Raw genomic sequence first — 13,011 nt, forward strand, 5'->3', positions numbered from 1 at the left:
CTGGGAGCATATCTGGCACTTGGGGGGCATGTATACCTGGCACTGGGAGCATATCTGGCACTGTGGGGGACTTGTGTACCTGGCACTGGGGGATATCTGGCACTGGGGGCATATCTGGCACTGGAAGGACATGTGTATCTGGCACTGGGGGCATATCTGGCACTGGGGGGCATATCTGACACTGGGGGGACATGTGTATCTGGCACTGTGGCCATATCTGGCACTGCGGAGACATGTGCATCTGGCACTTGGGCATATCTGACACTGAGGGCATATCTGGCAATGGGGGCATACTTGTGTATCTGGCACTGGGGGCATTTCTGTATCTGGCACTGGGGACATATCTGGCACTGGGGGCATACTTGTGTATCTGGCACTGTGGGGGCATTTCTGTATCTGGCACTGGGGGGCAATGTATATTTGACACAGTGGGGGCATTTGTGTATCTGGCACTGTGGGGCAATGTGTATCTGACACTGAGGCAATGTATATCTGGCACTCTGGGAGCATTTGTGTATCTGGCACTGTGAGGCAATGTGTATCTGGCACAGTGAGGCAATGTGTATCTGGCACTCTGGGGACATTTGTGTATCTGGCACTCTGGGGGCATTTGTGTATCTGGCACAGTGAGGCAATGTGTATCTGGCACTGTGGGGCAATGTATTTCTGGCACTGTGGGGCAATGTGTATCTGGCACTATTGGGGTCATACGTGTATCTGCCCCTCCACCATATGTGTATCACGCCCCCATTTTCATTGGCTACGCCCCATGTGGCATTTGGCCACACCCATTTTTGCACGCGCGCTCACAGTACCCGTAAGACATTTTTTCTACTTGCACCACTGGCTATCACTGCCATATTGCCAAACCATACTTTACCCTAATAAAACTATACTAAATTACTAATAGTACTATGGCCCTCATTTCGAGTTGTTCGCTCGCAAGCGGATTTTAGCAGATTTGCTCATGCTAAGCCGCCGCCTACTGGGAGTGAATCTTAGCATCTTAAAAATGCGAACGATGTATTCGCAATATTGCGATTACACACCTCGTAGCAGTTTCTGAGTAGCTCCAGACTTACTCGGCATCTGCGATCAGTTCAGTGCTTGTCGTCCCTGGTTTGACGTCACAAACACACCCAGCGTTCGCCCAGACACTCCTCCGTTTCTCCGGCCACTCCTGCGTTTTTCCGGAAACGGTAGCGTTTTTCCCCACACTCCCATAAAACGGCCAGTTTCCGCCCAGTAACACCCATTTCCTGTCAATCACATTACGATCGCCAGAACGATGAAAAAGCCGTGAGTAAAAATCCTAACTGCATAGCAAATTTACTTGGCGCAGTCGCAGTGCGGACATTGCGCATGCGCATTAAACGGAAAATCGCTGCGATGCGAAGATTTTTACCGAGCGAACAACTCGGAATCAGGGCCAATGTCCCTTCCTACATCTCTGGGCAGTGGATGTGAGTAAATAAAAGGTATGGGGTTTTTTTTTTTTGCTTGAAACCTACAGGTCCCTACAGCTTTTATCATGTGTAAAGTGTTTCGACTTGCTGGCACTTGTAGAACAAGAAGCGCCACCATACTCTATTGCTAACGGGTCATTATAAAATTTGGGGATGCACAACTGGTGTCTTGTCCTGGCATCCTGGGACTACTGGCATTTACAAATAATACACTAAAAAAGGCACATACATACTATGACAAAATATTAAATTGAAGTAAAAACTCCCATGCACATATCTTTATATTTTACTTAATAACTCCTAATTCCAGGGGGGTCCTCTCCACTTCAGATAACATCATTAAGATTTACAGATGTGTACTTTTAGATCTTTGCCCATGTTGGATTCGCATTATGGGCTTAAAATCGCAGCACAGCATACAGTAGCTAGAGGAACGGGAATCGAGTAGCAGGGAGGCAGTACAAGTAGCGGGAAGCGATGCTGCCACTTTCCGCGAATATAAGGTGCTACACAGTGTTAGTAGCAGCTGTAGCAGGAGTTTGTGCTCCCGCTACACACAGATATGCATGAAAGAAGCAGTAGCAGGAGTTTGTGCTCCCGCTACACACAGATATGCATGAAAGAAGCAGTAGCAGGAGTTTGTGCTCCCGCTACACACAGATATGCATGAAAGAAGCAGTAGCAGGAGTAGGAGCCTGTTTATGCACGCTCCCACTAACAGCACACAATAGGATAACTATGGCTACAGGAGGTTGAGCTATCATCGTGGCAATGCCACAGTAAGCAGCAACCCGCAGCAAAGATGTTACAGGGAACATTTTTTACAGGACCTGTGTGGAGTTTGTATATTCTCCCTTGGTTTGTATGGATTTTCTCTGGGTACTCTGATTTCCTCCCACAATCAAAAATTAAACTGGTTGGTTAATTGGCTCCTGTCCAAAAAAATTACATGTAGTAATAGAGAATTGTAGATAGGAATATAGAATTGTAGATAGGAACATAGATTGTAAGCTCCATTGTGACTGGTACTGATGTGAATGGCCAAATAATAACCTTTAATAAATAATAACAATGTTAGACTGCTCTGTGAAAGGGCCTCATTGTGAATAGCAAGCTCTAAGCCTTTCATTCCTATGAATGAGGGTGGTTTTGCTATGATTAGTTAGAGCATGGGAAAAGCCATTCAGTTAGGCACTATGTAGATGAGCTCACATTGTGTGTCTTTATGACACCAGGTCTGGCATTTTCAGGAGGATTCTTAGTACCCCAATTTGCTAACAGCACTCACTAATGCAGGGGGTTATGCGCTCCGTGCAGCTAGGATTGAGCCACATCCTCCCACATCGTTACTGCTGTGCGGGACTGTTATCCCGACAGTCTGCCCCTCCCACCGGTGCTGTGGATACGCAGCGGGGCTTCTGTGTGGTTTGGTTAGGGAGTGAGGTTGAGTTCTGCTAACACATACATTATAGTAATATATTATATATATATATTTATATATATATATATATATATATATATATATTATTATTATATATAAATGCTGTATAGTCTTTGCATTTCTGTTATTCACAGTGGAGCCTGGGGGACCAAGTGTAGCGTTGTAAGATGGGTCCAAGTTACTATATTATATATACTGTGTATATGTATGTATATATATATATATATATATTCTATATGAGATGCAGTCAGGATCCCTGCTTTCTGAATCCCGACACCGGGATCCTAACTTGAATCTAAATGCCAGAGCCGGTATCCCGAATGCTTGTATCCCAAACTGCCAGGACTATAGAGAAGTAAGCTGCAGGGGAGGCTGGGGAGGGAGCGGAGAGGTTAGGTGTAGGCCGCAGAGGGTTAGGCTGCGGTAGGGTGGGTTAGGGTAAGGTACCCCTGGGTGGGAGTGATAGGCGGGGGGGGAGGGCTAGGTTTAGGCTACAGGAAGGGGGAGGTTAGGGGCCACCTGGGAGGGTTAGGATTAAGCTGAGGGGGGGTGGGGCATTAGGGTCAGGCTGCGGGAAAGGTGGGTTAGGGTTTGGGGGGGGGTTAGTGATCAGGATTAGATTACTTAATTAGCAAGTGTCAGGATTTGGCACCCCAAGCACCAGGATATTGTATGTATTTCATATATATATATATATATATATATATACACACACACACACACACACACACACACACACACACACACACACACCGCTCCCTAATAATAAGACCTAATCTTAACACTGTAACCCAAACTGCTGAAACAACCCTAATATCCTGTCCCTAATTTGGTATCCCGGCGGTCGGAATACTGACACCGGGATCCCAACCAGCACAATACCGACCGGAGGGCGAGCGCAACGCATCCCCTTGCGGGCTCGCTGCGGGCACACTAATTTATTCTCCCTCTATGGGTGTCGTGGACACCCACAGAGGGAGAATATGTCAGGATTGTACCGGTCGGGATCCCGGTGTCGGTATTCCGACTGTCGGAATCCCCGTCCGGGGGGATCTTGACCGTATCCCCCTAATTTTGACCTGAGGGCTCAGTATTTTGGCGGGGGGGGGGGGGGGAGGGGCACTGACTATTTGCCTAGGGTGCTGAGAAACTTTGCACTGGCCCTGAGCACAGTTTAGCCTTTAGGGCTACCAAGTCTGAACCTTTACTCTGTTATTCACCTGCTCTTTCCATTTCCAAATGATATGTACTTATTCCTGATTCTCTGCTGCTGCCATATCACTACTACCATTATGTCTTCAACAAGAATAAATTGTAACATAACATACTTAACATACTTAAAAATACACTTGCCCGAAAACTAACTTTATTATATAAGTTGTTTCACGACATGTCTATAAATGAAAATTTGTGGTGTTGTCCAAAACATCCAATCAGATTCTACTGTACTGTAGCTATCTTTTCTCTAGTCCATCCTAGAACACGACAGTAGAATGTGATTGGTTTCTATGGGCAGCAATACTGCTTTTTCTTTTTTAGAAGCTTTATTAAATCTACCCCTTAGGGGGAAATGCAATGAACAGTCATTACTCCCAATCACAGATTTTTGGATTAAAATCAGTGGGTTTGTAAGGCAAAATCAAGTAGATATTTCCTTTAAAAAAATTCTGCTTTCATTCCCTCTGCAAAATAATTCTAAAGCATAATATATTAAGTAATATAACAATTCTTACTCTGTTATTGCGGTTGTTGATTCCTTTTGTTTTACAGCACTTAAAACTCTCAAGTCAATAATGTAATGGAAAATCAATCATTTGTCTTGTGCTATTTATAAATTCTGTACATTTATGTCTTTTCATACTAAAATTATTAATAATCATTATGACTAATATAAAATGTAAAACAGACAGGACGAACAACCAAAACATAATATACAGGGCTTTTATGCATCATTTTACACCAGTGGTTCCCAAACTTTTTTGAATCACGGCGCCCTAGAGTATCAGAATTGTTTTCATGCACCCCTAGGCCAAAAGGTTCTCATTGAGAAATGTAGAAATAAATATTAAATTAAGTAAATTGTGTTTTATAAGTCATCCTTAGGTTCAATTGTGTGGTAAGGTACAAGATTTCTCTCTGTTTGGCCACATATTTTATGATTGACAGCCACCAGCACTGGTTTTGCCTATTACTTTGACCATAAATAATTTAAATTGGTCCTGGAATACCAACCCAGGGCACCCCTGCCAGTGTCCCGAGGCACCCCAGGGTGCTACGGCACACAGTTTGAGAACCACTGCTCTACACACATAATCTATGCAAACTTAAATAGCAAAACAGAAGGTTACCGAGCAGTCTTTATATTTACACCAATAAAACTTCTTTTGTTTATTAACCTCTGATTTTTGTCTTCTGCTAACTATACAATTAACTAAGAACTGGTATATTGAGATAAATACTAGATAAGAACGCTAAACGCACTAAGACTGATTTGCTCAATGTTTCTGTATATACTGTATGTATATAATTTGTCAGTCTGATAACTATTTACAGCAGAGATGCCTTTCTGCCTCCCTCCCAACATCTGAGTTCTTGAAACTGGCCCTTCCATGGAAGGGGGTGTGGCCTCACAGGATTGCTGTGGTCTTTTGTCATGCCCTCACTGCACCACTCTGGGGGGCATGCCCAGCACGCCCAGAAATGCTGGGCTTCCCCCAGAGACTCTTTCTGCACTGTGTTGATGCTGTGAGCATGTGCACAGCATCTATTCACCTGCTGCCCTAATAGCACACATCTGCTCACCCCAATCAGGACAATTGGGAGGTATGATTTTTGTATGATGTTTAATCATTGACATTCTGTTCTGTGATAAATTTCCAGAGATCATTTCAGTTATTTTCACAAGTATTTGATACATGCAAATACTGCAGGAAAAAGAATCTGCAAAGCAGAAGTACTGTATGCTGTTAGGGTATGTTAAAACTACTGTATGGCAGGGCATACTGGGATGTGTAGTTCCACAGTATCTGGAGGGTCATATGTTGAATAGCCCTGCTGTACAGGAATCATTAGTAAGTCACGTTTTGCAACTTTTCATCTGGATTTGCATATTTATTTCTGTTGCTTCCCAATGAGCACATTCACCCTTTTGCCCTGATGGTGATCCAATTGTATCTTGTTGCATGTGATATGAATATGTTGTTTTGCAAAAGTGACCACTTCTACATTTAAAACCATATTTGTGATATATTAGTGAATACTGTGACTCTGTTTTTGCTTATTTAAATATGAATCACATTGGTATAGTCAGTGCCGGCGAGATGCGGCAGGGGGGGGGGGGGCGTTTACTAGGTGCGGAATGGGATGGAAATCAGCCTAGAAATTTATGGAAGCAGCCCTAATGGGGCCAGGGTCTGTTGAGGGGGTGTGGTTTGTCTAGGGGGCATCTTTTGCTGCAGTTACATCTTCAGCTTTCTGCTAATGCTACTACAATGTCCTCCCCTGGTGTACATCCAGGGGAGTGGGCACCGCACAGTGCAAGGAAAGACTCTGGCACTGTGCTCTCTAGTGTACATGTGCCATCTTCCTGAATATCTCTGGGAAGAAGGCACCACCAACAATCACCCCCCTGAAAATCCGCCCATAGCTGAAAGGCAAATGGTGTCCCCCCTGTGCAGCGTGCAGCCCTGCGCATTACATTTTATATGTATATATGTTTTTTTATGGGATTGTGCCCCCCCCCTCCATGGCCCTGGTATAGTCTATTACCTCTCTACTGATATCATATAGTCTTAGCTTCAGCAAACTCCAATGAAAGCACCTGATAATGTAGGTTCTTTACCTCTGATATTTTTATCCCTTGAATGATCAGTTTTCTTTCTACTTGTTTCTTAATCCAATACATAAGCCAACTATATCCATAATACCAAGGCCGTAACTAGAGGTGTGCAAGCAGTGCCACTACACAGAGTGCAGAGATCTGTGAGTGGCACCATCACTGCCCCACAGTCCCTGCATCTGGCTAGCAGGGTGCCAGGAACGCTGCAGTCTAGCACCCCCCCGAAGTGTCCTGAACACTCTCCGGGTAGTGCTGCACTTACTGGCACAGGCAGCATCGCTCCTTGGCATGATGTCATTAGTCAGGGGCCATGGCAGCACTGCACACATCTTTATACAGAACACAAACCTTTTATTTTCACAGGCAGTGGAAAATACGTATATAGGAAGAAATGGTGTTTATGTTTCAGTTTTAAAATTTAGCTTGAAATTCATTTTTGACAAGAAATCCAGTTTAATAATATGACACATTTATATTAACTATACAGTATACACAGATCATTTAGAACAGCTCCCTTTTCAAATAACACTAGGGGGTAAATTTACTAAGGTGGGAGATTTTTAGAACTGGTGATGTTGCCTATAGCAACCAATCAGATTATACCTATTATCTGCTGGAAGCAGAATCTGATTGGTTGCCATGGGCAACATCACCAGTTCTAAAAATCTCCCACCTTAGTAAATTTACCCCTAGATGTTAATATGTGCTCATTTTCAATTCGAAAAGAACAAAATTAAGAATTTTCAAGGATCCATATATTTTGGTGGCATGTTCAATTTAACATATCTTTAGGATACATTTCCTATGTTCTTACAGAGTAGTTTCTTCATCTGTATTTATTGATCAGTCCTCTAAATTAGGCTCTGGTTGCAAAATGTGGTAGATCTCTTGGAAGCTTGGCCGGTCTTTAGTTTCCCTACGCCAACAGCTTAGCATGAGTTTGTAAACAACGTCTGGACAGATGTCTGGCTGAGGAAGGTGTACCTAGCAAGATATACAATCAGAATATGTTATTATTGTTCCTATCATTATTTTTTCTATAAAGAGTATTAACATGGTCCACAGCATTTTACTATCAGTTCTTGAATATATACTTAATATACTTGAATATATACTTAACTACACAATAAGAAACAACAATAGAGGTTAGAGAGCCTGGTTATGTCACGTATCTTGAGGATACTGTTCCCGGAGAGACTCCCGTTGTTTGGGAAGTACTACCAGCAGAGTAGGCAGTGAGATGTGGACACGGTAATCAAGAAATACATTTCCACATGCAGAGAATCAGCAGATTCAGTGAAAAGCTGGTTAAATCTGGGTTTGCTCTTGTCGACTGGACCGGATACAGTAAGTAGCAGTGTCCTTATTAATTACTCTTGACTAACTCTTGATAAGGCGGAGAAGCAGGCTCTGTGGATTCTAAAACGGCTGGAACTGGTACAATTAATTGACGGGCTCTGTAGAATAAACCAGGCTGAACCTGGTACAATGAATCTGCGGGCTCTGTAAAATAAACCAGGCTGAACCTGGTACAATGAATCAGAGGGCTCTGTAAAATAAACCAGGCTGAACCTGGTACAATGAATCTGCGGGCTCTGTAAAATAAACCAGGCTGAACCTGGTACAATGAATCAGAGGGCTCTGTAAAATAAACCAGGCTGAACCTGGTACAATGAATCAGAGGGCTCTGTAAAATAAACCAGGATGAACCTGGTACAATGAATCAGAGGACTCTGTAGAATAAACCAGGCTGAACCTAGTACAAGGAATCTGCGGGCTCTGTAAAATAAACCAGGCTGAACCTGGTACAATGAATCAGAGGGCTCTGTAAAATAAACCAGGCTGAACCTGGTACAATGAATCTGCGTACTCTGTAAAATAAACCAGGCTGAACCTGGTACAATGAATCAGTGGGCTCTGTAAAATAAACCAGGATGAACCTGGTACAATCTGGACTGTGTATGTTACAGGGTGGATCCTGGAACGTAGCTGGGGAGCGACATTCAGGCACCGATGCTTTGCTCAGCGCTTCCTTTTAAACCTCCCACCCTGCCGGCATTGGATGAGCAGCTCATATGTCACACTGGGGCGCTGTGATTGGGTATACCGCTCAGCTGACCCGTGGGAAAGATGGCTGCACCCAGAGACTGCAGCCAGCAGGAACAATCCAGCGTGGATGTCGGCTGCTACCCCGCCAGTAAAACCTGACCATGGGGTTTCAAGTCCGATCCGGAACCAGCGCCAACAGAGGCTGCTGCTGTCGGACTGTGACAGGTTACAAGTAATGCAGTATAAGCCATCCAAAACATAAGATGTTTAGTGCTATCAGTGAGGCTTTAGCAAGAGCACATGTGCATAGAAGTGTGTAGTGTTATAGTGCTACCCCATCCTCTTAAAGATCCAATACCAGGGTACTTAATCTGGGCAGAAGAGAATTTAACACAAGGCAACCAAAGAACTGCTTATGGCTCTGTGGGTTCCAGGGAGCCCGCCAACAAGGGGCATAATTGGTGGACTGCGAGCTGCTTGGTGCGTGCTCCAGCGTACACCTGTGTCTCCAGCCATGCAGTATTGTGCATTTGACCCATCATGACACATGTGTATGATGTCAGATGTGCAGAGAGACGATCCGGGATGCGCAAAGAGAAAAACATGACTTCTTCCAGTGTACTTTATTACAGTATTCTTTTCATTTTTTATTAAATCTTCTTTAAATTCCAATCAGGCGGGTGTGTGGGGAACAAAAGTTTTATTTTTAATATAGTGTAAAACATTCACCTGCTACAATATTGCCTGGGGGAGGAAGGCACACACTTCCTGGTGATATATCAATATGCTATTACTCTATTTTAAGTATTACCCTGCATAGGAGATGTCTGCTACAATCAGTGGGGAATTGATATAAATACAGTCTCGCAAACTGATGTGATTGGGTGTGATTACAAGGTATGGGTGCATTATATATCAGCGCACCCCCCCCCCCCAGACTAATCTATAATTCAGTAATACCCCTTTCAGATATGCGTCAAATTCCTGGGATTTTGCACATGAACGCGTATCAACCCGGGAATTTGGTATGTCTGAAAGGCACTGACCCGGGAGCGTGATCCAGGTCGCCAACCCTGCAATTGACCAGGGTTTTTCCCGGGACTTGAGTTTCAGGAAGACAACCCGGCTTAGGTCTGAAAGGTGCGACCCCGGAATTTGCTCCCTGGTCGCACCTGATAATCGGGGCTGCCTGGAGGAGGCCGGAGTGAAGAGGGGGCGTGCACAGGCTGCTGTAGTCCATGCTGCTGTGAGTAGTTGAAGCAGCCGACGCAGCCACAAAACAGGCCTGAGTGAGTGAGTGAGAGTGTGTGTATGTGTATGTATATATATGAATCTGGCATGTGTGTGTATATTACATGTATGTGTGTGTTTGAGTGTGACATGTGTATGTGTAAGACGTGTGTGTAAATGTACGAGTGTGATGTGTGTGTGTGTGTGTGTGTGTACACACACGTACATTTACACACATAAGACATTGACATTAGAGTAGCTTGGTTTGACCTGGCTGCCAGGGCAGACCAGGCTTATGTATGAAAGGGGTCGACCCGGCAATTTCCCAGGTCTCAGGTTTAGTGTGAAAATCCAGGTCTGAAGCAGGGAAATTCCCGGGTCCTATGTCTGAAAGGAGTATAACTGAGTGGTGTAATAATGGAAATTAGAGGTGAGGGGACATGGCGCAATAAGTGAAGGGGGGAAGTAGTATACTGTAATAGAATGTAAGGAGCAAAAACAACAAATAATGTAAGGGGCATAAATCAGGGGTGGCACTTGGATGCTTATGTTGGTAATGTCATCCCAAAAAGGGGAACTGGTGGTGACATTCAACATAGGGGAGGTCAGCTCTTTCCCAGTGGCCCGTCAGCTCAGGGCGCCATTCCATAGTGGCCTTTCTACCCTGGGCTGCTCGTCCCTCGCCCTCCTCTACAGAGGGACGCTGGGCAGCCATCATTAGAGCTCTGCAGGTCTCCAGGAGCTGTGGGTAGAATCTCTCTGTATACCTCTACTACATAGCAGTTTATACAAATGCTGCATCCTACCAAGCCTCTTCTACAGAGCAGGGTAGCTGATATCAGTGCCCATTGCAGTTACATTTTTTATTCTGCATTGTATGTGACTTATGCTAGTACACTGTATGAGTACAATCTCTCTCTGGGTTTCTACAATGGTAGCATGTAAGACATGTAACACAGAGGTTTTTCCTCAAGATTAGTCACAGGATTGTCAGTGCACAACCTGTTTAGTGCCTCCCAGCACCTTAGCCCCTCCAGCACTTGTTCAAGAACCCTGCAAGCTGGCCTTGCCATGGTCCTTCACCTGAATTCTCTTAATGTCCAGGTCTCAGCTTTGTCAATCTGGCTCTAGATGAGGCTGGCTCCCCTACTGGATGTGCATACCTTCCTTCAGGGGGTCCTCCAAATACTGCCTCCTTTTGTCCCTCCAATAGCTCCTTGGGACCTATCCTTGGTGCTTTGAGCCTTACAGCACAGTCTGTTTGAACTTCTGGAGATGGTTCACTTCAAATGGCTTACCGCCAAGACTCTTTTTCTGCTAGCTATTGCCTCAGCCCATAGAGTACCTGACTTGGGAGCTCACTCTTGACGCACCCCGTTTCTAATATTCCACCTGGACCTTGAGGTCCTTTGGACTAAACATGGATACCTACCTAAGATAGTGTCTAAATTTCATATCAAGGTAGCGTCTAAATTTCATATCAATGAACCAATTGTGGTACCAGCCTTCCAGGAACCTGGTCTCTCAATGGAGGAAGCTTCGTTAGATGTGGCCCGGACTCTTAGGATCTACGTGGACCGAACTAGTTCAGTTAGGAAAACAGATTCATTATTCATCCTCTATGGATTCTGTAAGTGGGGATAGCCAGCCAATGAACAAACATTGGCACGTTGGCTTTGCATGACCATCTCACAGACTTATACACAGGCTGATCTGCCTGTTCCGAGTACAGTTTCTGCAAATTCTAGTCGCTCTGTGGGTCCTTCATGGGCAGCATGCCACGGACCGTTTGCAGAAAAATTATGCAAAGCTGCTACGTGGTCTTCTGCCGACACATTTCTTAGGTTCTATGACTTTGATACATTTAGCTCTCAGGATGCAACCTTTGGCCACCAAGTTTTCCTTTCAGCTTAGGAGCGTTCCCTCCCTATAACAATGCTTTGGGACATCCCAAGGTTAACTCTGTGGAGACCATGGAGAACTTACCTTCATTAACTCTTTTTCTCTATCATCCATAGGGGATTCTGGGGTGCAGATTACAGCGGGGTACAGATGGAGTCCACGGCGCACAATAATTTTTTTAGTGTATGTGTGTTCTGGCTCCTCCCATCTATGTCCCTCCCCATCAGACTAGTTTACAAATTTGTGTCCTCAGAGCCGGTCACACTCTGAAGGGCTCCAGAGTTTTATAACTTAAATCAACATTTGTTTATTGTTTTTTTTTTTAGCTTAAACAACAGACAGGCAGTTGGGTACTGCCTGCCTGCTATGAGGGAGCTGTTGGGGGGTATCCGGTCCCACCTTCAGTGGTCGGCGTCCGAGGTCCATGGCTGCTGGGATACTGGTCCCAGGATCCACTCACAGCCAGCCATTTGAGGGCTGTGCTGGAGCTCCCCACAGCCCGCCGCCACCTAGCAGCAGCTGACGAGGCGTTGGTAAACATAAGTCCGGGTCCCCGGTTAGCGGCAGTGCAGCACCCGCGGTAATCAGAGCTCCGTTGTCGCTCAAACAGCCTAGTGCTGTTCACAGACGGCGCGAGTATACTGTACCAAGCTCCATAACAAGGGCACACAGTGGGGAGCGGACTAGCGTCTTTAGCCAGGCTGGAGTCCTCTACTGAGGCACCAGAAAGCACCATAACGGAAGCACGGACTGGCTGGTGTCCGCTAGCTAAGGCGCCATTTCACAGACGGTTTGGTGGGGAGCAGCCTGTGCGGGAAGAGGTACAGACTCAGATCAGAACCCAGGCTCTGGGTCACGATTAGCAGGGTTTTATATATCTATATATACACACACATACTGTACATACATACATACATACATACATACATACATACAGTATATAAACATAGCTCCCAAATTCTGTATTAATGAAATCTAGGCTATTCATTCTGCCTTGCTTTTCTTGTAATTAGCTCAGAGCAGGTGGAGTGGCTCCTCACACTTGAGCCCTCAGCTATCATACATCGTAATAGTTGCTTTGTCTG

At 44.9% G+C, this 13,011-nt stretch overlaps 1 protein-coding gene across 3 annotated transcripts in view; it reads right to left on the minus strand.

Annotated features, from left to right (window-relative positions):
* Positions 1-7,402: 7,402 nt before the first annotated feature.
* Positions 7,403-13,011, minus strand: part of DDR2 (discoidin domain receptor tyrosine kinase 2) — a 429,134-nt gene continuing 423,525 nt past the window's right edge. For all 3 annotated transcript variants that reach the window (XM_063940268.1, XM_063940269.1, XM_063940270.1), the window contains one exon: positions 7,403-7,729. In XM_063940268.1, coding sequence (XP_063796338.1) covers positions 7,589-7,729 — 141 coding nt within the window. In that variant the 3' untranslated portion in view covers positions 7,403-7,588. The remainder of the gene's footprint in view (positions 7,730-13,011) is intronic.

Source organism: Pseudophryne corroboree, chromosome 9 (genome assembly GCF_028390025.1).
Source record: "Pseudophryne corroboree isolate aPseCor3 chromosome 9, aPseCor3.hap2, whole genome shotgun sequence".
Taxonomy (NCBI): Eukaryota; Metazoa; Chordata; class Amphibia; order Anura; family Myobatrachidae; genus Pseudophryne; species Pseudophryne corroboree.